This window comes from Embiotoca jacksoni, unplaced genomic scaffold (assembly GCF_022577435.1).
Source record: "Embiotoca jacksoni isolate LCO1_2020_lvr unplaced genomic scaffold, fEmbJac1.0.p SCAF_8, whole genome shotgun sequence".
In the NCBI taxonomy this organism is placed as follows: domain Eukaryota; kingdom Metazoa; phylum Chordata; class Actinopteri; family Embiotocidae; genus Embiotoca; species Embiotoca jacksoni.
Window position 1 is genome coordinate 16889655 of NW_027185436.1, and position 23022 is coordinate 16912676.

The window sequence follows — 23022 nt, forward strand, 5'->3', positions numbered from 1 at the left end:
GAACAATCTCAAAGCAATCACAGCTGCATTTGTAGAGCCGATCAGACCAAAGAAGGAACTGCTCAGTGACAAGACAGATCAGCACCACAATGGAGCACTGGATATCAGAAGTGAATCGCATGAAAGGCATTTGCCTGATTGTTGTTCTTCTTCAGTGCATCGGCTTGAGTAACAGCGAGATAGAGATCTATTATTTTCTTTTACTGCTTTGAGTCAAAGAGAGGCCACTTTTTTCCTGCTCTCTACAGTTGGAGGTGCCTCGTGCCTTGTGGTCTGCAAAGCTGACCACAAACTGCATTACAAATAAACCTTTAGAAGCCTTCAGAGTTGCACTATCTAAGTGGAGATAATGAGACACAAAGTCAGCTGAATTTGTGAGATAGTCCAGCGATTCTACGTTTGCTGCAAAGCCGGTGTTTAATTGAGTAAGCAAAAATGTCACCGTGCCTCAAGAATTGAAAAGACTGCCACAACGCTGACATCAGGTGACAGATAATGTATGGTTAATGCTATAGTCGTTATATTCATCACAACATCAGTGACATTACCGAAAAAGTGCTGATGATTTTTACAGCTTTAATGTGACATTTTGACACACATTTTACATGCTTTAATGCAGGAAGTTTTCTTTGCTGTGCGGCGTCACATATACTGCATGTGTGTCTGTGTGTGTGATTGACCACATGTGCATGGCTCTATCAGGGTACTGATCCCTGTACGGCTTCGACACAACACACAGGCACACTTTTCAACTCCTCCCCTCTGCCTTCAGCCAGGGTGTGATTACAGCCAATACAATCTTGGGCAACCTGCACCGAGAGAGTAAGAGAGAGCGAGAGAGAGAGCGAGAGAGAGAGGACCAAAATAAAGAGTGGTCAGCCACTCTGGTGCACTCTGGTGGTTCTTGCAACGGCGTCACTGTTTGCTTGATGTCCAAACAGTCGAACCGTGGCATTATGGCTCATGCAAGACTCTGCGAAAGAACTAATCCCACTGGACGTTTTTAAATGGACACGGCTTGGTTTTCTCCTCAGAAACTTTTTTTTTCACTTGACATGCTGGATTGATGAAAGTTCGGCAACTTTGAGCTAATATTGTTTAAGCTCTCTGGACACTTTGGATTAATTTCTTTGGAGAACATGATGTTTTTGCCTGTGAGAACTTCCACGATAAAAGATGGAGAGCTACTACTTCCTTCCGAGTACTACCAAACAAGACTGCGAGGTGTGAGATGTGAGCAATAACTGCAAAGGAAAGAAACGATTGAGTAAAAAGAATGTAATGAGCTTTTGATTTTGAGTATATTCATATGCATAATGCTTGTCAGAGTGCAGAGTCCTTAGCTTTGATGTGAAAACAGTTGAGCCGGGGAATAATGGATGGCAACTTGAGCACTTCAGGGCTCTTTGGGACGAACACGACGGGAACGTACCACAAAGCGGTGGGACCCTGGATCCTCGTCATACTGGTCACCATCATACTGATCACAGTGGTGGGAAACCTGCTGGTCCTCATCGCTGTGGCGCGCACTTCGCAGCTACAAACGACGACAAACATCTTCATTATGTCCCTAGCGTGTGCGGACCTCATCATGGGGGTCCTCGTGGTGCCTCTTGGGACCACCATAGTGGTGACAGGTAACTGGCAACTCAGTAGAACATTCTGTGAGCTCTGGACTTCTGTTGACGTTCTCTGTGTGACGGCGAGCATTGAGACGCTCTGCGTCATAGCAGTGGATCGGTATATAGCCATTACGAGGCCGCTACGACACAAGGTCCTACTTAGCAAGTGGCGTGCCAGAATAATAGTGTGTTTAGTGTGGGTTGTGTCCACCTTAATTTCCTTTGTACCAATTATGAAAGGGTATTGGCGGGCAGACGGAGACCCTGAAGCGCAGAGGTGCTACAATGACCCTGCATGCTGTGACTTTGTGACCAACACAGGCTTTGCTATTATATCTTCAATAGTGTCTTTTTACATTCCGCTGCTCATAATGATATTTGTCTACACCAGAGTCTTCGTAATAGCGACACGGCAGGTCCGGCTCATAGATAAGAATCGCATGCGTTTCTGGAATGAGTGTGCAACAGCACAGATGCAAGTTGCCCCCGACGTCAACAATACCCTGCCGTCGGCATGTGTGGGCTCCAGCAGCTGCAACAGCACCGCAAAGAGGAAGAGCGCCAAACGGAGGCCATCACGGCTAATGCTGATCAAAGAGCACAAGGCCCTCAAGACTCTGGGCATCATAATGGGGACCTTCACTGTGTGCTGGCTGCCATTCTTTGTTGCAAACATCATCAATGCTTTTAACAGAGATATTCCAGAAGAGTGGCTCTTCAGACTGTTAAACTGGCTGGGCTACATCAACTCCGGCCTCAATCCCATCATCTACTGCAGGAGTCCAGAGTTTCGGACTGCCTTTAAGAACCTGCTGGGCTGCCCGTGGCTCTCCACCCTGCGGCTTAATACTTTCTATAAAGAACTAAGGACTCGCTGCTCCTGTTTTCTATGGCAAACAGAGTCCGGCACGGCCGGCTCCTTCCAAAAGTCTCCAACGAGCAGGACTGAAGGCAGTGAGAGCCTGGCCAGTACACAGCAAAGCAGCAAAAGTGAGGAAGTTTACCCTGATCCTGTGCAGTCCAACGGAAGCACACAGTTCAGTGACTTTACAGAGCCAGAAACCAAATTGTAAGTTATTCTGTCTTTAATTATTTTCACCATGTTGCAATTATTTTGATGTGATAAAAGCTTTAAAAATTACCCCCTTCTACAAACACAAGCAGTGAATACTTCTAACTTCTTAAGTAAAGAAAGTGAAGTCAATGCCTGAATACAATGAAGTCTATAATTTGTACTGCTACTGTACACCTGCTGTCATGCACAACAGCAATAATTCATGTTAACACACCTACCAGGCACAATGGCAATCAGTAGACAACAGTATAACACGAATGACAGCCAGGTCATACAAGTCCTTTCTGTCCATTTGAATAAATAAGGCTGTTTAATTAGAATACATTTTATAATGCCACACATGATACGGCCTTAGGAATCTCTGTGCATCTCCTTTGAGAGTAACTCATGGACTTCAGGTCAAATCTCTACAAAATCGAAAGGACAGAGCTGTATCAGGGATTGTGTGACTTCAGCAGCAGCAACTGTAGCTTCAAATTGAGATTTCTTATTATTCCAATTCCAAGCTAAAGGTTACATGTGAGGGGAAACTGTGAAGTCTTGCACTGTAGAATCAATGCCACGGAGAATCAAACAATTTAAATGACTTCCTGCTTTTGGATATGCTGATGCACACTGAGTATTATATAGAGACGATGATAAAAAAAAAAAACACCAACAAACTTGTTTCAGTTTGACAAAAAAAACAAAGACAACTAAGAAACAATGACAATTTTAAGTCTTACTTCTCTGAAACTGAAAAAGCTAGTCATTTGTTAAGTATGAATTATGCAGATTAAAAAGTGTGAAACAATCCTATGATCACCAACAAATTGAACATCAAGTTTCAAAAAATATTTCAACCACGTTCGAAACATAGATCTAGTCCAGTCCAAGAGTCTTTATAGACAAATTTCATGATACTGAAAATAATCAATATTTGTTTAGTTTTCCCCAGATTTTTTTGCCCGTTACAAAAATAATCATCTGGCTTACAAAAGGTTTAGCTCCACACATCTACTTTGTATTGTGCTGACATTCATAGTGAGAATTAGGCACCTTAAACACTTTTAAAGATGTGTTAGAAATAGAAGACTTCTAGTAAAATGTCAAAAGTTTTGAATTTGATGGTAAACTGCTGATTTGTGCCTTTAATGGAAGTAGAAATCCATATTTGGAAATGCTTTAATACATCACAGTGCTGCAGTCCAGACATAAAATATATTCAGTGCAAATGATCCGAAAAATAAATCATTAGTTTTGAAGACCGGCTGCTCACAATTATAACACGAAAAGCAAAACTTCATATTTGGATTTTAATGCACGATTCAATAAACATAAGAACACAATACCGGTATTTCTTACTGCACTGTTAACTGCAATCATTCTTTGGATCCAGCTGATGTCAGTGTTGTAAAAATAACTAATAGATCAGCATGCTAATAAGCTTGGGGGGTATTGTAGGTGATAAAGAACAATTAAATTAATAAATTATTTTTATATTTGATGGAAACCTCCATATTGTAAAGGTTTTTTTTTGTGTGTCAATTTCATTATCTGGAATCTGAGAAAACAATTTGTGTCCCTTAATGATAAAGATGAGTGTGAAGTGTCTCTGTGAACCCACTGTGCCACGGGTGAAAGGCTGATTCAGAGAACCACATGGCCCTTCAGTATTTGCATATTAGTGTGGCTGTCTGCCTGTCAGTGGGCCTCAGTGTGCCCTGCCCAACACCCCCTGCAGCAGATAAATCTTTATCACTTGTGCACAAGACTTCCCCCATAACTAGAGCTGCTGTTTACACGACTGACAGCCAACGAGAGCCCTTTATCTAACATAAGTTCACTGAGGTTAAACAACTGAATATTTTAATTATTAATACGTAACCACAAGTTGGCCGCAGGCCTACAGACTGAACTGCAGCAGTAATTATTATGACAATATCGGTAGATTCTTGAAATTAAAAGTAAAATGCTATATATAGTGGAAGACTTTTGCCAATTTCACAACTTATTATCAATATTTTATGTCAATTGGAAGTTTGCGTTCTAAATGTAAAGTTCTCTGAACTTTTTAGCTAAAAATTCAATTCCCATTTTCAATTTAAAAATGTGTTATTATTGTCATCACAAAATTTTAATATTATGCAAGATTTCTACTTTGATTCCCTGAAAGCTTTTTGAATTTCAGATATTTTTATAGCAGTGCAGTCTTCAAAGCCAGATACAATGAAGGACACAATCCACTTGATATGATCGCTCCAAATGTAACTAATATTTAAGTGCATGTTTAGTTAATGTCTCCAACACGTCATGACTGAATGCATTAAGTGCTATTTCAGTATGTGTCACAAATTTAGAGCTTTTGTGCAAGAAACAAATTGTAGTTGTTTATATGAATTTAAGTCTGAAAACATTTGACACGATAAAATTAAGGTTAAAATCCACAGATTTAAGTAAAGTTAAGTAAATTCAGTTTATGATTCAGTTTTATTGGACAGGTGGCACAACTCTTATGTACACTCGACACCTTGTCGTGAATTCCCACGAGTAATCCACTTTTATGGACCCGGGATGTTTCCATTTGAAATATTTACTCTCTTTACAAACTATATATAATTTCTCTCTTCTCCTTACATGACATCCCCTTTGTGGAATTTTACAGACATTATCAATGGTGCTGTGAAACAGGAGACATTTACGAGCATATAAAAGTCTTCCTTAAAAGGAGCCTGAGGTGTTCTGTAGTAAATCAGACCAAGAGCAAGGCTCAGCCGACTCTTCCTGCACTTTTGGGCAGGATTAGAAACCTAAGTGAAACCAGCCGCTCTAGAATGACTGTTACGGCACCAAGGTTCAAAGACAGGGTTTAGAAATATGACAAGCTGTTCAGGGTACAGTCTTAGACTGCTGAAGTTTTTGCCCAAGAGTTCCAATACCGCCATCCATCTGATCGAGACCTCGACAGTCATCCATGTCCACTTTCTATTGAACTAGCAACACAAAAGAGCAATTGAGCAGCATATTGCCATTAAACCTTAATTAGGACAGAATTAAACAGCGAGGTTGGTTTAGTCAGGAGATCTATCATCTATTCATCACTGAGATGAATGTTACTAGGGCTGCACCTCACAGCACAGAACAGGCATTATCAATAGTTGCTTTGTTTTCATAGAAATACATGCTGGAATATCAGTGGTGCCCTTGTCAAATTCATTCAGCTTCTGTCATGGCACCATGTTTTACGGTATAAAAATTAAAATTGTTCAGATTCCCTGCAAACCAATTCTCCGTTATGTCCTTGAAGTCCGCCTGACTGCTTTAACAGAATTAATTAAAGTTTAGCTGAGTCTGCCTTTGTTTTTATTCGTCATGTTTCTCCATTATTCCCGATATGTGTATTGGAGGTATAAAATCGGAACATATTTTAAAAACATTTCTGCATAGGGAGTTTGTTTGCACAGTTCAACCACAATTGAGAGCGCTAAAATTAAGTTAACAAAGAGCAGAACATTGTATTTCAAAGAGCAGAGGCCAACTAGTAGTAGTGGATGAAATTGCAGTCTGAATGTGGAGCAGAAATGAAGAGTCTCTGTTTGATGTCTGATAGACTGGTTTAGAAACACAACCAGAGCTCTTCTTTTGATATATACATACAGCATACGTCTTACAGGCGTTGCTCTTTTGAGGTCCATCCACAGATTTTCTATGACGTTCAGGTCTCGGTATTGTTCGGGCCAAGGGAACACCTTCAGCTTGTTCATCTTGAGGTCGTCCACTGAGGACTTTAAAGTGATAATTATCCTGCTGTAGAAGCCATCCTCATTTCACCTTCAACTCTTTCACAGACAGTGTGATGTTTGCTTCTTGAAGCCTCAGTTATTTTAATTTTCAGAGTGGTGAGCAGCCACTTAGATGGAGCTAACGGCTTCTGATGGGTGGGGCAGGGTTTGAGGAGTCGGAGTATTTATAAAGCTTTGAAATCTGCATCACCTGGACTTTCCTCAAAATGAGAGTGAATAAACCACATTTCCAACAGGCTAATTAAGGACTGAAACCTTGGTAAAAAATTATTTAATGTGCCCACATTTTTGCATGGCGCTCCTTTTTTTTTACCACTCTAGATTTGTAGAAAACAAAAACAACACACAAATTTTGCCTAAAATGTTAAAGAATGCTTAATCTTTATGCTTTTTGGAGATCAGTTCATCGATAAGAGTAATCGTTAAGGGTGCCCAAACTTTTGCATGCCACTGTCCCTCCAGAATTACATTACGGGACCCATACAGACATGTGTGGGCATGGAACTATGTCATTATTATTATCTGCCAAGCTCTATACAAACATGTCCTCTACAGCTGTGCTGGTGAATCACAAATGAAGGACCAAGACACGCATGTGAGGAACCAACTTGTCCAAGTGTTGCTGAGAAAACACCATTAAAGACTGAAAAAAATATACCTTACATACTGTAGGCATCAGACGCATAATCGTTATTAAAACTGTTGGATAAATATTATTAACATATTATGTGGCAAGAAAACGGTAATCTAACAGGGCCGAGAAGTCACAGCAGCTAATCATCCAGATTTAATTTTAAAGTAACATCTGATGGCTGGCATCTGCACTGATTGTCTGTTGACAATTTATTTTTTTTCCCCTTCATTCCTAGCTTGCAAAAACAAATCTGTTCAAGACATAAAGATGACACAATTGATTGAATGTTCGTTTTCTTAGCTCATGTACTTAAAACGGGAAGCTAAAAACGCACAAATAACCACCCATTACACAAAGCACAGAGAGATGGCAGAGCGTGAAATTTGGAGTATAAACACTGACTCACTTAAGTCACTACAAGTGGCTCATTACTCCAAATGATCGTGTAAATATTTCAGACATGCGGGTTGACAACTCATAAGAACATATTCTAAAAGGACATTGTGTTGATAAGCCCGGCATCTCAGGTTTACACTGAAATAACTGAGTGTTGCTCGAACAAATTGTATCATTGTTCCGGCTAAATATGTAGATATAATTGTATTTCCCACACATCCTTGCTGTATCCTCACAGAGTGCAGGGTGTTTTATTAATGGACACTTTGTTAGTTTAAAAATATAGCTTGCGGTAAGTAATTTAAGAAATGTGGGAACAGTTCTTTCTACTGTGCTGTATATGGTGTGGTTTAAGTCTTGTGTTGAGCAGGAGTTTGAATGTGACAAATATACTTTAGCTACAGAGGCTGTGATTGAGAAGCTTTTTACTGAGCTGTTAATGTGTGGCAGCTTTCAGCACCATGTGATTTCAAAGTGGCCTGAATGCTGATGTAAAGAACTATAGTGAGCATGCAGTATATATCATTAGGCACACGTTGGAGCGACTCGATGTTCTCAATGCTCTTTAGGAGGGGCTGATGTGCACCAATGCTTTTGTTCCTGCGCTGTGAACCCTGTAATTCTCAGCTTCTCTCTGCAGTATGCTAATCGTGCCTCCTAACAGCTTCAGACGCCAACTTGCATAAAGTGAATTTAGAAAGCTTAGAGCGAGATCAGGCCCAGGAGAGCATGAAAGAAGGAGCAGGATAAAGCAAAACGTGGTGGTGGTAACCTGTGGGAAACCTCCAACACTCCTTTTCAAGCCTGGTTGAAACAGTATCAGAGGCAATCACAGTGCATCACGGTCTTTAAATGGAGGCATCTAGGAGTTGAGCAAACACTCAAGAACAGTAAAACTTTAACTTGTTACGGTTCATACTGACAGGAAAAAGGAATAAACTGTAACTGGATATTATTTTACTCTATCCCTATAACAGTAGCTAACAGGACTGTGTACAATACTAACAGCAGCAGAAGTCAGAAAATATCAATCCCCAATATTTATGTTTACATTTGAAGTGGCTGATAACCTTTAATGGATTCAGCCCATTTGAAAAAGCCTAAAAATGTAGTTCTTATAGTCCTGATACACATCAGAGGTAGCTTCATTTTCAAATGGACTTGCATTTAAAACACAATGGCTGGAAAACATGAGCCAAACCTATAAAATGACCATTTTACTTTACATGGCGACTTCTCTCTGCTGGCTGGCTTTTATACCATTGTTGGCATTAATTTCAGTATTACTAATTAAATGGTCTTCTGTAGTGGATTTTACAATGAGTGGCTAGTTGAGTGTCTGGTTTTAAATGGCTGTTCCAAATTTAATTAAATGGGATACAGGCCATTTTATCTTCCTATATATAGTTTCAGGAATCTCTGTCTGTATTTTTGTTTGTGCCTCACATATCTCAACAATCTTGCAACAAGTTTAATATTTATAAACTGTAATAAAAAGACCACCGGCGCTGTGTGCAGCAGCGCGGATGGAGTTCCACAGAGCATTGCAGTGGAGTCGTTGAGCGTCTCTTCACCTTCTTCCACAGCATGCTGTTTACAAGTAGCAGGGTTTTCCCTACTATTATAACACCCAAGTCCTTTTTTACAGCCCCTAAATCAAATGAACACAAACTATTCTGAGTGCATGGCGAGGGTGAGTGTTCACACAAAACTATAAATTACAAAACATTTGCTAATTAATACATTTCTATATGCAGGCGGGTTTAGAGACAGAAAATTTTACACACCTGAGATTTTTCATGGGTTTTCCTAAATTTAGAAGCACTCCGCTCTTTTAAGTTGAATTGGGATTACAAAACATGTACACGCATGTCTGTGGCTTGCAATTTAAAATAATTCACAGACTCAAGTGAGACTCGACTGAATGTATTTCATTCTTGGAGTTTTTGTCCAGTGACTCATCCAAATGCACCATCTTGACAGCCACTCGTATTGACAGGACGCAGGTGACACAGACAGAGGACTGCAGAGATTTAACTTTGTCATGCAGTAAAAAAGGGTTAGATTCCACATGTGAATTCTGATGAAATCACATTGTAAACTGTTTCCTGTGATTTTTTTTTTTCCCCCAAATGCATTCACATTTCTGTAAAGCTTACAGTTCAAGGTAGTTTATGTCTTCCTGTGGAGACATGTACAGTGGAGGCGATAGCATCACAAATTCCTGTCTGGTTGGGAGGGGGAAGTAGAGTTTCACCAAGGATAAAGGGATGAGGGCAACTATGCAATAACTTTGTGTAATTAGAAAGAAAAAATACATAAAAGAAGCGGTTCAGCGATGCTATCTATACTGTTTTTCACATAGTTACAAATAACCTGTAAAATGACAAACATCTGCTGCTCTCTTGGAGCTTTTTTTATCTGATAGAAACTGAGATGGCACACAGGGTGTGTCCAACAAAGGACTACGAGTCAGACGGTAAAAGAAAAAAGCTAATTTGTGAAAATGGTCACATTTCACAGGGCTTCACACCAAGTCAAAGATATAACGAGGTTCATAACAAGATATCTAGCAGGCCTATGGACTGAAATAAAAGTCTTAGAGAATAGACCATGGATTCAGGATTTAAGGGACAAATGAGATGAAAAAGACAAATGTGAGTGAAATATTCATGTATGAATGGATTCTGTCCTTACGGGACATTTTTGCCTTTTGTCTTTACTTTTAGAGTAGAAACTAAATATAAATGATCAAATATACTCGGTACAGTGTAATCACATGTGAGATTTGCTCATGTCTTGTTGTCTAGTTGAGACTTTGATTTGAATAGAAACGCCACATACTAATATGGCCATCTCTTTTCAGCTTCACATTGCAGGAAAAGGACGGATGAACTGTAAAATGTCAATCTACTGGAGCAACCGGTGCTCTCCAGCTGTTACTGTGATTCCGGCAAAGTCTGAGACCAAACAGCAGTGAAGGCAAGCTAAAGAAAAGTACAACCACCAGCGCTGAAAAACAAAGCCGTAGGAAGCTGACATCAAAGAGATGACTGGATTGAGTGTGGAGAAACAGCTGATTTGCTCTGGATGGAAACAGTGCGACTCTTTTTGATGACATGGACAGATGGACTGCTGTTGCTCAGCGCTTTGCAGACATGAGGCGAGAACACAGACGAACCTCCAAGTGTCATCTTCATACTGCAAAAGACTCTGTTCCTGAATGAGACCATTTTAAATGCATTCCAGTAAACTTTTGGACACAGTGTATGTGGCCTATGGTTTCCTAAATGTCAGAATTAAAAAAAAATGTGTACAGTAATTATCTGGTAAATTATGTATTTATGATACACTGAATCTGTAGCAAAATACAAAAGTTGACTAATTTGTAATTTTGGCAAGGCTGTGTTAATTGTAAAAGCATTTTGATCACACGACGTTTTCAGTGTAATATCAGCTAAATCATTGAGCTATGCATCGAACTACTCAGTTCTTGCGTCTAGGCTAGGTCTGTATCCAACAGTTATGTTATTTAAAGCCCACAGTCTATGTTAATTGATACCATGGCTATGAAAAATGACTTAAAATCTTCTGTCAGGACAAGCAATCCTCATCCCAGGGCCTCAAATCCTGTCGCTCTGGCAAAGGCGCCTGATGTCTCAGAGATACATACATACGTGCCTTACGTTTAGGCAGTACAGCTATGTGGTTAGGTGCATAAGTGGAGTGCTGTCAGAGTGCACCGGAAAATGGGGAAATCAATTATTGAGTTCTCTTGATTTGGTTCAAATTAATTTACACTTTTAATGTGTTTGAAGTTCTTGAATCATTTCTAAAGCTTATGTCATGCAAGAGAGCCAACACAAACAAATGAAATGGTCAAAAGGTTTCACATTGACTTTAAAGGTGTATTGATTGATTCAGGATCTCAACTCGAAGCCTTGTTTTGATCCGCTATCGTTTGCCCCGTGAAAGTTAGTGCATTATGCGTTAATACAAACTCAAAACCTCCCATATATGTTTCAAATTAAAAGCAATATGGTGTTTCAGTAGAAAGAAACCCTTCATCTCATCCAATCACCCCCATTGTTCCTTCTCACACACATCACTCTTTCTACTCCCTCACATTACCACCTTCTTTGATTCGGGTGGTCACGGCACCAACACCAAATTACATTGTATCTCTGTGATGCCAATAGCTTTGACAAAGAAAGTATTTTATGCACTGGGAATGAGAACGGGATGGTCAGGACTAACCAAAAATAATTCTGGTCAACTATCAGTATACATTATTGCACAAGGTACAGTATTAAAAACTGCAGGTAATAAAATAAGGCTGCTACATGCTATGTTTCAAACCTGAATTTTTTTTCCCCATTGGTAAGAGGTCACGGTGTACTTGCAATAACACTCTGAAATGTCCAAATAAGACAAAATAATGGCCTTGATGTAGGAAACCATTTTCTCAACATTATTATGTTGTACTGAGACACCCTGTGTTATTATCTTCACGGCATTATTTGTTGCATTGAGAAATATAATATTATAAAACTGTATAACACTGGTCATATGTGCTCTGAGTGCAAACTCACCACTGTGGAAGCAAAGATAGACTATAATAATGCAAATCATACAGAATAAACAACTGAACTACGGAAGCTGAGAACGGCCATTCTTGCAATTATTTGTATTTTGATGCCATTATCTGAAGATTGCACATTTATTAATGGTATAAATTAACCTGTTAACATGACAAAATAACCTTTCTTTTCTCGAAATACAGAAAATGGTTAACTTGTGATTTAAGACCATCAATAAAAAATGCATTAAAGCCTGAAATTCTAGACAATACATTTTAAAGAGAGGAAGTCAAACCAGAATAATCCTGATGGATAATTTTGTAGAAATGAATACATTCAGTTGACTTTCATCACACAACAGTCATTTATTTACAATTTCCCCTTGGGGATTAATAAAGTAACTACCTAACCTAACCTTATCAGGGCATCATTAATCATTGTTAAACTGGTTCCAACACTTGATTCAATAACAAAGAATTGTTTGTACTTATTGGCTCTCATCATGACTTCAGTCTCAATGTGCTTTTTTTTTTTTCCATCTTATGTTGTTTCATTTTATGGTTTCTTTAGTGGCAGAAAGGGGAGAAATAACTTTATCAAGAAAAAAAGTGAAAAGTTGTACAAACTGAGGACAAAGTAAACATAATTTTCTGTACAAGTTATTTTTTTTCTTTTCTATCCCTCTGATCCTCTTATGTCTCTTCAGATTTATCTTGGAAGGGCCTGACCTTCATACTTCCACAACACTGGGCAATGTAAAACTGTTGTTGATGTGAGCTCAAGATGCAACTCTAAATAGCTGATTTTTCCAATATTATTTTAAGTAATCGAAACTACAGTCATGTCTGGCTCTGCTGCTGTTTGGTATTTATGTGATTTAGGACTTTAAAAAATAAAACAAGACTTTTGAAAACAAACTAAGACCAATATTAGCTGTGTGACTACAGAATTACAATCCAGCAAAAAGCCACAACTCAGTGGAAACAATTATCCCATCTGAAGTAAGGCCACATTCTTATCAGATGATTCCTGTTGCAATGTTTTCTATGAGAGGGATTAGATTGAAATCAATTCTAAACATAAATTAGGGAAAGAAAAAGAGGAGCCACCACTTAAGGTACAACTCAGAGGATTTGATAAGATAAAAATAGAAGAGACAAAATTCATTTTTGTTTGATTTTATATATAAGCATATATTCACCAGTGTGCACATGAGGCTGAGATGAAAGGTGATGAGTCATAGACTAATAACATGTAAACATTATGATAAAATACATTAAATACTTAAGTCATAAATATTTTTCATTGAAGGCTCTTCTGGAAATGTAAGCATCCACCTCAACAAAGTAATGACTTTATCATTCCACTTTAATACATTTTTGTGTGTTTTGAATGCTTTCTATTCAATGTGACAAAGGGTCTGTGTTGTTTTTAATCTTGGATCTACTTCAAAGCGTGCCACATTTTCCTCGCTCTCTCTTGATTGCAACTGACTGACTTGATATATGCACTTTTCTGTTCAATGCAGCTTTTAGCCTTCACTGAGTCAACAGGTAGGTCAAAGTTTTCTTCAGGACACAGATTTTTCCGACAAAAGAAATCCTTTGACACCAAACTTAGACTTCAGAAATCACTAGTTAGGGTCCCTTAAATCTAATCGAGTCAGCAGCAGGATAATTAGATAAAGTATTGTGGATTCATCCTGGTAACAGGTTGGCGTGACTGAGCCTTGGCATCCGCTTTCTTGTTAATAACAGCCTCATGATACGACAGCAATAGATAAAAGAATCCAAGTCCTTTTCTCAGATGACCACAAATCAAACAGTCAATAGCCATTTTTGCTGCTGTGCCTTTGTAACTGTGTTTCTCGAGCCATTTTGTTGACTGATTAGAATTTGTTTCACTTAATGGACAACTGGGCAAACACAGATAATCTGACATCACACTAATATTTCAGGTGCAGCCACAACAGCCAGAGATTCACATATCCAGCAGTCTACAAAGGCCAGGGTCAATTTTGTTGTCCCAGCCTCAGAATAAAGTGAAACTCGTCATTCTGAGCTGATGTTTGACAATCACAGAAAGAAAATCCATCACAGGAGGAGAGATACGAGATTGTGACAGCTGTGTGAAAAGACCAGAATCCATTGCTCCCCTACGGCACATATCACATTATAAAAACTCTTCCATTTCACATTATAATGGTACTGCTTTTCTCTGAAGGCTATTGTCAAGTGTTGCAAGAGCTTAGACAGCAGTGGACAAGACAGGCTGGTGAAAAGAGTGTCTCTTAAATTAGTCCTGGACTCTAATCAACAGGCCTAACTGCCTGGTTTGGCCATCTACTGCCATCTAGTGCAGTGATTGGTGATTTCCAGCTTCATTAAGAGAAGCCCAGCACATTTATTATTTGTTTTCCTCCACACAATAGCTGTAAGATGTTTCATCCTGGGGTTCATTTCCTCTGAAATTCACTGCTGTTTTTTTTCATCATCTTGAGAAATGTCTCATGTTCAATCTCTGCCTGGAGGAAAATCTGTTTCCTCAAAGCATGATGCACATGCAATGCGCTGTTTGTTTTTTTTATAACTTGGAGAGATTTACACTCCAGGCTGGATGTGTCTGAGGTTAATTGGTTCCTGAGCAAGAAAACATTGTCTGGTGTACAGAGATGTACAGACTATCTTTGCTATATTTGATATAATCTGAAGTGAATGTATAGTGTATGACAAATGAACTACTCCGATACCTCTAACAATGAAGAGGTTGCTTGATCTCTGAAAATGATCTCAGAAAACTCATATTTGGTTAAAAATGTTTCAAATGTATCAGTGGAAGTTTTGGATGTGGGAAAAATATGTCGAGCCCATGTTGATATTACAAGCTGCCTCTAGACTCCTTACTGTTTGTGTTCTAATTAATTCATGGTAGCTATGAGACCACTGAAAAAAAACAAAAAGCTAATGAGGACATGAGTGTCCTCTTCACACTGATTTGCTGTCAGTGTTGGAGGCTGAAGCAAGCACACATCTGAGGCAGGTGGTCACCAAAACGGATAACTGATCCTTTCATCTCAAGATAGGCTGTTAGCTCACTGTGATGGCAAAAGTAAACTCACCAGAGCCACAAATTAGGGAGTGACAAACTCATCCATCACCGTTGCCTGGGTGACCGTATCTAAATACGTGCTGTAGCTTAGCAACAGTGCCTAAACAAAAGGCTCACGCAGCTATCGGGCTTATTTGTCTGGCTGGGTTCAAGATGAACAGACCTGACAGCAGCCTTGATGAAAAAGGGGTCAGCCAAAATGGAGACCCAGGAGGTCATCTCACCCCGCTTACCCATACTCACACCGCAGCAGCGACTCCCGAACCAACGCTATTGTCTGCCCTCAAGAAGGACGCTGAGGTCAAGAAAGTTTTTCTGGCAGGGAAAGGTGAGTCTGCTCTTCTTATGATACTTTTTGTTTATTTTTAACCAGAAATAAGAAAAGAGTGAGGTTTTCTCCCCCTTCAGTAAATTTGTTATTACAGGTTTTCTTCTATGCACAAATTCAGTCACGTCTGAAATAATGTGCAGTTTAACACATTCCTGCAGGAGCCTAACAGAATAATGTGCCTTTTTATATTAATATAAAGATCCTTAATATGGCATGAAACTAGAAAGAAAAAGATTACATATGAGCAGAGCACTGGAACAGTAGTCACCGTGTGGTCCATTTACACTGACTGCATCGAATTACTCACTCACTCTGGAGGTTCGCAGACATTTTCTTTCACCATAATCACCAGTAGGCAGCCCCATACGAAGTTGCAGTTGTTTCTTGATTACATTAATTACAGAGAAAATTTTAATGCACACATTTTAGAAATGGTTGACATTCTGAGAGCGCTATTGTGAACCTTTTTTTTTTTTTTCCTTTTCTAGTTTCCTTCACAATGATGTTTGAGTTTGATAGTGTTTTGGTGGATTAAAAAAAGCTGTGGCAACATCTGTCCTTTGCAGAGTATTACAGCGAGGAAGGGAAGACATTTGAATTGCGTCTTGTCGGAAAAATAAAGCAACAGTTGAGCACTGATCCTACTCTTCGTCCAGAGTATCCATCTTCTCTTGGTCTGGAGGAGTTCACCCGGCGTGCGACAGAGGTTGCTTTGGGGAAGAGTTCGAGGGCTATACTGGAGAACCGGGTAATCTCAGCTGTACATACGTACCATATCTCATTATAGCAGCGGGATATATTTACACCTTACTTTGCACACTAACGAACACGATGACATGAAGCAGTAGCCTGCTGGTAATCAAGCTAATCATGCAATTAAGTAGCATTACCATCACTTTGAGGCACAGCAGAATACTCTGTAATTATGAAGTCATGGATTTACCTCCAGCTTCAACTTCAGAATAAATCAGATCAGCACTTAGGTGTTTCCACATCAATCATTTCAATAACTCGGTGCTTACTGGCTTTTTTTTTTGCAGGTGTTGGGTGTCCAAACTCCTGGTTTTACCGCTGCTGTACGTCTTGGAGCTGAACTCCTGAAGCACTGGTACAATGTTAATGCCGCTTGGTGTGGGACAGTTTACCTCTCTTCCCCTTGTGATGGTAAATGAAACATAACTTATCCTGGACAGCATTTAAAGATGGAACCACCAATTTACTGGCTTTAAAAAGTTGAAACACGTAAATTATGAGTAATGTAGCTGATGATGCTAATGTGATGGTGGTAACATATGTGTAGGAGCTACATGTATTAATTCAAGCTACTGTTGTCTAACCCAGGAGTGACGCACTTCGCTTCTGTTTACTGTTACTGTACATTACAAGCTAATGTGCTTTGAGTAAACATTTTGCAGGCGGATCCTTCAGTTGCAGAATGACAATCCCTTTTTTTTTTTATCGTTTCCAAAGAGCATAAATGTCCAGTGTTCGGTTTCCAGCGATATATCAACACAACTCACAGCCGGACATACAAGCTTTAGCACCGCAGCAATCAAAAACCCTTCACCCTTCCCGGGTCACCACCTGACAACACCAATGACCTTCCTGCCTCTGCACATAAGCTCTCGATATGTGGGCTGTCACAATCATTACATTTTAGTTGAAATTAATTTGAATACAAATAATTAGAATTAACTGGGTCTTTTTCTGTTTATTTAATGCCAATATTATAGTAAAACCTTCATCATGGTTTAATAATATGCATGTAACTTGTGGTGAAGAACCATTAATTGGCTGTGATGTTTGGCTTTGCAACTAAATCCATGTCAACAGATAATGTCAACAGATGCTCATCGAAATGTGGTCGGTTGGATATTAAACACATTCAAATAAACAGCTGGGGGCACCAACTCTCCACTCATGTAGAGGAGAGGAAGAGGGCGTAATTAGATAATGTCAATAAATCTCAGTCAAACCTCAAGTCGTGGAAAATGACAAGGAAATAGTGATAAAATGTGAAATTTTTGTTAAGTTCCATTCATCAGTTTTAATACAGGTGAATGGAAGCACTTATCAAGATAATGCAAAATGATTGTTCTCAGATCAAATAATTGTGATCAGGTGATTATGTTTCAACACCGCCAGTCACACTTAAGTGTTTGCACATCGGTCCAGGTGTTAAGGCAAATTCTGCCTGCCAGCCGAGAATCGCATGAACCTCGCCTCCACAATGCAACTTTATTTCTGGAGAACTTTGGCTCATATGGTTTTATCAGCACATACTTTGAGCCTTTTTGTCTCTACACATTTCATACATTTGATACAGATTTAAGCTGAAATAATGGGGGATCCTTTACTGCGCAGCAACTGTTAGTTCTGCCAAAACATGCATGTACACCTTGAAACTCAGTAAGTGAATTTAAAATCAAAATTTGATAAAAAAAAAAAAAATCAAATGGTTTTATCAGCACATATTTCATTTGATCTGCAAGTAAATTTACCACACCACTTTTATTTGTCTGCATTTCTAAAATCTTTAAGTTTTACTCTTTAATACTATAATTTAGTACTATAGGTTAAAAAAAGAAAAAAGTATATATATATTATTGTTTCAATAGTGAGATAAATTAAGGAAAACTTGTAAATTTTAGACCAATCAGATGAAGGAAATGCTGAGTGAGTCTAATAAAACATGTATGACTGTGACTGTCCAAAACTAAAGACTTCACATCAGTTATCACTGGTGTAGCTGACAAAGAACATTAAATTGTTTTTAAATAGTAGACCTCTTACTCAGCCAATTAATTAGTGAGTCGTAGCTCTCCCCGCAGCTGTGCGCGGTCACGTGAGGTACACGCAGGTGTCTGCGTGCAGGCAGAGCTCGGCATGTAGTTACGCATCTCCATAACGAGCAGTCAATTAATAGTTCACATAGCAGTCGATGCAACGTCTATTGTCCGCCTGCATCGACAACCGCTGTATTTAATTTCTGTCCAGTCGTGTGTGTGCACAACGTAAAAAAAAAAAAAAAGGTGTAGCTTCACATACCTGTGTGTGTTCAGCAGTGGTCAGATGCTCCACACACGTCCTCCAAAACATAGCAGAAATCCAAACTGCTCCTAGCGGCTCTCCTCAGCCTCCCTGGTCTTCTTTTATTTCTAACGTGCCTAAGTTTTCAAATAGCTTTCAATCCGGTGCAGGATTTTTTTTTTTTTTTGACCAGGGACTTCATTTCAAACTACTGCAGCAGTCCTAACCCTGCAGTGGCCTGTCTGACCTGTTTCTCTTCTGTTCACCAGACTTTACCAGCTGCGGTGCTTCGTGTTAAGTAAAAACAAATATATTGGCTGTTCCGCCGTTTGCTGAATGACAATCGCTTTTTATTATTATTATTATTATTATTATTATTATTATTATTATTATTTCCACCTTGCGTAATTGTCCGGTTTCCACGCAGCGATAAATCAACACAACTTTTAGCGCCACAGCGGGCAAACAACCGTTTGTGCTTCCGGGGTTAAACACCTAACAACAACGGTGACCTTCCTACCTGAAGACCTGACCTCTACATATTTAGTACAGCGACACCCAACGTACACACAGTGAATAACAATTCAATTCTGGGATTTCCGGCTCCTTATTTGGCTTCTGCTGTATGTTCTGCACTGCTCAATTATCTGTCTATGTCTATCATGTTATCAATTCAACTACAGGATCAATCATATGTAAGCCACCACGGACCATAAATAACAAATGAATACATGATTTGTAAACAGTGGGCAGTCACGGTGTCCATAGCAACACAAGTTGCATGAAAATGAATACACGAAGGAGACACGATGTGAAGGATTGCACGTGAACAGATGATATTTGGTCATAAATACATACAGGAGTAAAAAATATTCAGCAGACATGTCAGACATTCACAGAGAAAATGCTACACCTTCCACATACAGAACATTTAGTTCATTTCTGCAGATGTAGATGCTTTAAAGGAGAAGTAGAGGAAACCTGTCAAGAGAGAAAAAAAAAAGATCATATTTAAACACATTAAAATTAAGTGCAGCACAGGTAAGGCCAGCAAATTGTGTTACCCTGTGTACATGTGCTGCTTGAAAAGGCCTTGATGTAAATGGGGTGCACTCCTGATTTTCATTTTCTTTTAAATATAAATTTTCAACAGAATATGATATGTAAACATGCAAAAATATTGTGTAGTGATAGAGACAGCCATTTTAAATGTGAAAATACTTTATTGACGAAACAAATGCAGCCCTTACTAGAATCTGTAAGATTGGTGAAAACAAGTGCAGTTGCACCTTAATGTAACTACATGCTAGGGATGAAAACAGCATTGATCCTGAGATTTACTGCTTTAGTCATCTAATATAATGTTTTGTCTTAATCCTCCCTGCAGATTCATTGGCCAGTATCTTCCAGGCAGCAGGGATCCAAGATATCCGTGAGTATTATTACTGGGATGACAAGCAGCGCTGCATTTGTTTGGAGAAGATTGTGGAGGATTTGGAGAGAGCTCCAGAGAAAAGTGTTGTTGTTCTGTCAGCATCTGCCCACTACCCAACTGGAGCCGACCCCTCTCCGAATCAATGGTCCGCGATTACACAACTCATCAAGGTATCTGACGTGTAGCAACACTGATGATCTTTAACAGAGGCTAAAATTACGAGGTCTTCACTTCCACTTGGATCATCATTTGCTGTCTTGGCACTGTTTTCAACAGAGGCGCAGGCTTTTCCCCTTCTTCCTGCTGCCTGCTCAAGCGTTCTGCTCTGGAGATTTAGAGCGAGATGCTTGGCCTGTACAGTACTGTACATCGCAGGGATTGGAGCTCCTCTGTGCGCAGTCGTTTTCCCACTGCTTTGGTCTATATGGTGAGAAACTAAAATTATCTCAAGAACTTACTGTATGTGCCCCAAAGGAAGTCCACGCGTCCAAAAGAGCCCCTACTACAAACTAAAACTGTAATCTGTAATTTTAACTCCAACCTTCTGTAGGGTCTGGGGTTGTTGTGCTTTAAAAAAAAAAGGAAAAGGATACAAGTCAATTTGAACTCAATTTTATTTTCTATTGTGCAGTTTGATTGTGTTGACCTCACACACAACAGACAAGAACAACTATTCATGTTCTCACATCTTCTCTTCCCCTCAAATTTTACGCTTTTCTATTAGCATCAGTGTGAGGGAGTCCGTATAAATAATATGGGTCGCGATTTAGTGACAAAAAATGTGGGCCCTGAGGCTCGACCACTTGAGAACTATTAATATAAAGTAAAGCATTTCATTACTGTTGCTAAAAATAGTGTCTTATCTTCTTCTGTCCATCACCAGGTGAGGCTGTTGGACACCTCCTGTGTGTCTTAAAGCACAACTCCCTCCTGTTATCTGTGCATTTGCAAGCTGACAAACTGGTGCAATCACTGTGGGCCCAGCCATCTGCAGGAGGAGCGCATGTTGTCGCCACAGTTCTCAGTAACTCAGCCCATATTGCTGAATGGTGAGTGATGCTCCACTTGAAGCAATAATCTGGTATTTAAAGGATGTGGCTCAGACAATCGCATTACAACTGTATCAGTAGATGTGTCTGGCGATGGCTCGACTGTCCCTCAGACTTGGGCTGTCACAAACATGAAGAGCTTTGTTGATGATTTATTGTCATAATTGTGATTAACAATTTAACTATCTTTTTCTATTGATTTACTTTGACTGGCATATTTTCTGTTAACTCTTTTAACCAGACCTAAATTCACCGTGTGAATACATGCAATCTACGAACCTTTGAGGAGTGTTTCCCGTCGTTGCATCCTACCGGCTGTAGGATAAATTTGGAAACTATTCAAGCAGCCTTTAAACTATCAGCATTGACCACCATATGATGTATCTTGTGCGCCAAAGCTCTACCTTAATAACCTGAAAATGATCAAGGTTTCCAGACTGTAATGGCGGTGAAGAAGCAGTGATCAAAAGTCACACAGAGCCACGCCAGCTTTTTGCTGCAAAAATGGCTTAAAACCAAAATGTTCCCACAGCAGGGCTGTTATGTTGTTGTATTTGGCTTTGCTACCAACAAAATCATTGATTTTTATTCATGGATGCTTATCAAAATGCAGATGGTCAAAAATGAGAGGGTAAGTGCCTCAAGATTATCAGCTGGTAGCACTGATTCTCCATTTGTGTGCCAAATAAAACAGCAGAAGAAGAGGACACAACAACAATTTAAATTAATAAAAATGTGCTGGTGACAGCTCAAACACAAATGTAAATATGACATTTGTGTTAGTTTCTTTCAGATGTTTTTTTTTTATAGATGAATGGAAACAATTCCAACGATAGTGGAAAATAACTGCAATCAGCTCAAATAATCAAATTATGTAATAATTGTGACAGGCCTATTTCAGACATGAAAGGCTTCAGAGAGTTAAACTGGTTGTGTCGACAAAAACTTTCACTCACAAAATGCACCCTTTTATCCTCTCAATCATTTAATATTCGGTAGGTATAGTAAGTATAACTATACTTCATTTATTATTTTCAAAATGTTGTCTACTGTGTTTCCAAGGCAGGGAGAAGTTCAGCGCATTGTCGAGAGGTGTTTGCTGATCAGAGCCATTTTAAGAGAAAAGCTGAGGCTTCTGGGAACTCCAGGTCGCTGGGACCACCTCACTCAACAAGGCGGACTCTTCTCCTGCACTGGCTTGAATGGTGAGAAACTTACAGTACAGTTCTGTGTTGAACTTTTTGGGGGAGTTTTTCTAAGTCCTTAAAATCCAGAACAGCAAATAAGTCACTTCACAAGCTTCTAATGAGTAGAAACCAAAATACTGTCTGATGTGAATAATTCGTTTCCTCAGCTCTTGCTTTTTTTCTGTGCTATTAAATCCTTTGAAATACCTAACTGGCATTTACAGAAACATTTTTCATGAATGAAATCAAGGTCTGACATCCAGGGTCTGCTTGAACAGAATTTGAAAATATTGCATTTCATACATAGTTAAATATTTGGCTCATTTTACGCCTTCAAAATTATGCCTTAACCTTCATCAGTCTCCATTGAATTAATATTTATGATTTTGGTGTCATCAAAGTGATATTCAGGGATTTTTAGAAAGGATTGCTGAAGATAAAGCAACACAGCCCATGATATTAACATAAATGCTGATGTCCTTTCAGTGTATTACTTGAAGTTTTTGTTTGTCCCTTTTAGGCCAGCAAGTAGAATTTCTGTTAAACAGCAGACACATGTACCTGCTCTCCAGTGGTTGCCTGAACGTGAGTGCAATCAATGGCGGTAATGTGGACTATATAGCCCAGTCCATCCATCTGGCTCTGACCACCTCACTCTGATCGTACGGCTTTTGATGAAGGTCTAAAATCTGTATAAATGGAGCTTTTCACCCTGATTGAAAACACACCGAGATGAAAATATTCAGTTTCATGTTTACCGTGATTAGGATTGGAGCTATGGCCAAAAAAATAC

The 23022-nt window shown here is 39.2% G+C and overlaps 2 protein-coding genes across 2 annotated transcripts; both read left to right on the top strand.

Moving 5' to 3' along the window:
- Positions 1 to 921: 921 nt before the first annotated feature.
- On the top strand, positions 922 to 11853 carry adrb3a (adrenoceptor beta 3a). Its single transcript, XM_069138957.1, has 2 exons — positions 922 to 2691; positions 10376 to 11853. The coding sequence occupies exons 1-2, from the start codon at positions 1376 to 1378 to the stop codon at positions 10401 to 10403; spliced, it is 1344 nt and encodes a 447-aa protein (XP_068995058.1). The 5' UTR covers positions 922 to 1375; the 3' UTR covers positions 10404 to 11853.
- Positions 11854 to 15291: 3438 nt separating this feature from the next.
- got1l1 (glutamic-oxaloacetic transaminase 1 like 1) lies at positions 15292 to 22910 on the top strand. Its single transcript, XM_069138975.1, has 8 exons — positions 15292 to 15525; positions 16095 to 16276; positions 16569 to 16692; positions 19946 to 20163; positions 20270 to 20420; positions 20877 to 21042; positions 22105 to 22247; positions 22750 to 22910. The coding sequence occupies exons 1-8, from the start codon at positions 15351 to 15353 to the stop codon at positions 22887 to 22889; spliced, it is 1299 nt and encodes a 432-aa protein (XP_068995076.1). The 5' UTR covers positions 15292 to 15350; the 3' UTR covers positions 22890 to 22910.
- Positions 22911 to 23022: the final 112 nt, after the last annotated feature.

Coding starts and splice junctions, on each gene's coding strand:
- got1l1 (XM_069138975.1), top strand. CDS start 15,351: ATGAACAGACCTGACAGCAGCCTTGATGAAAAAGGGGTCAGCCAAAAT. Junction 16,277..16,568: donor GGGCTATACTGGAGAACCGG/GTAATCTCAGCT, acceptor TTTTTTTTGCAG/GTGTTGGGTGTCCAAACTCC. Junction 22,248..22,749: donor CTCCTGCACTGGCTTGAATG/GTGAGAAACTTA, acceptor TGTCCCTTTTAG/GCCAGCAAGTAGAATTTCTG.
- adrb3a (XM_069138957.1), top strand. CDS start 1,376: ATGGATGGCAACTTGAGCACTTCAGGGCTCTTTGGGACGAACACGACG. Junction 2,692..10,375: donor ACAGAGCCAGAAACCAAATT/GTAAGTTATTCT, acceptor ATCTCTTTTCAG/CTTCACATTGCAGGAAAAGG.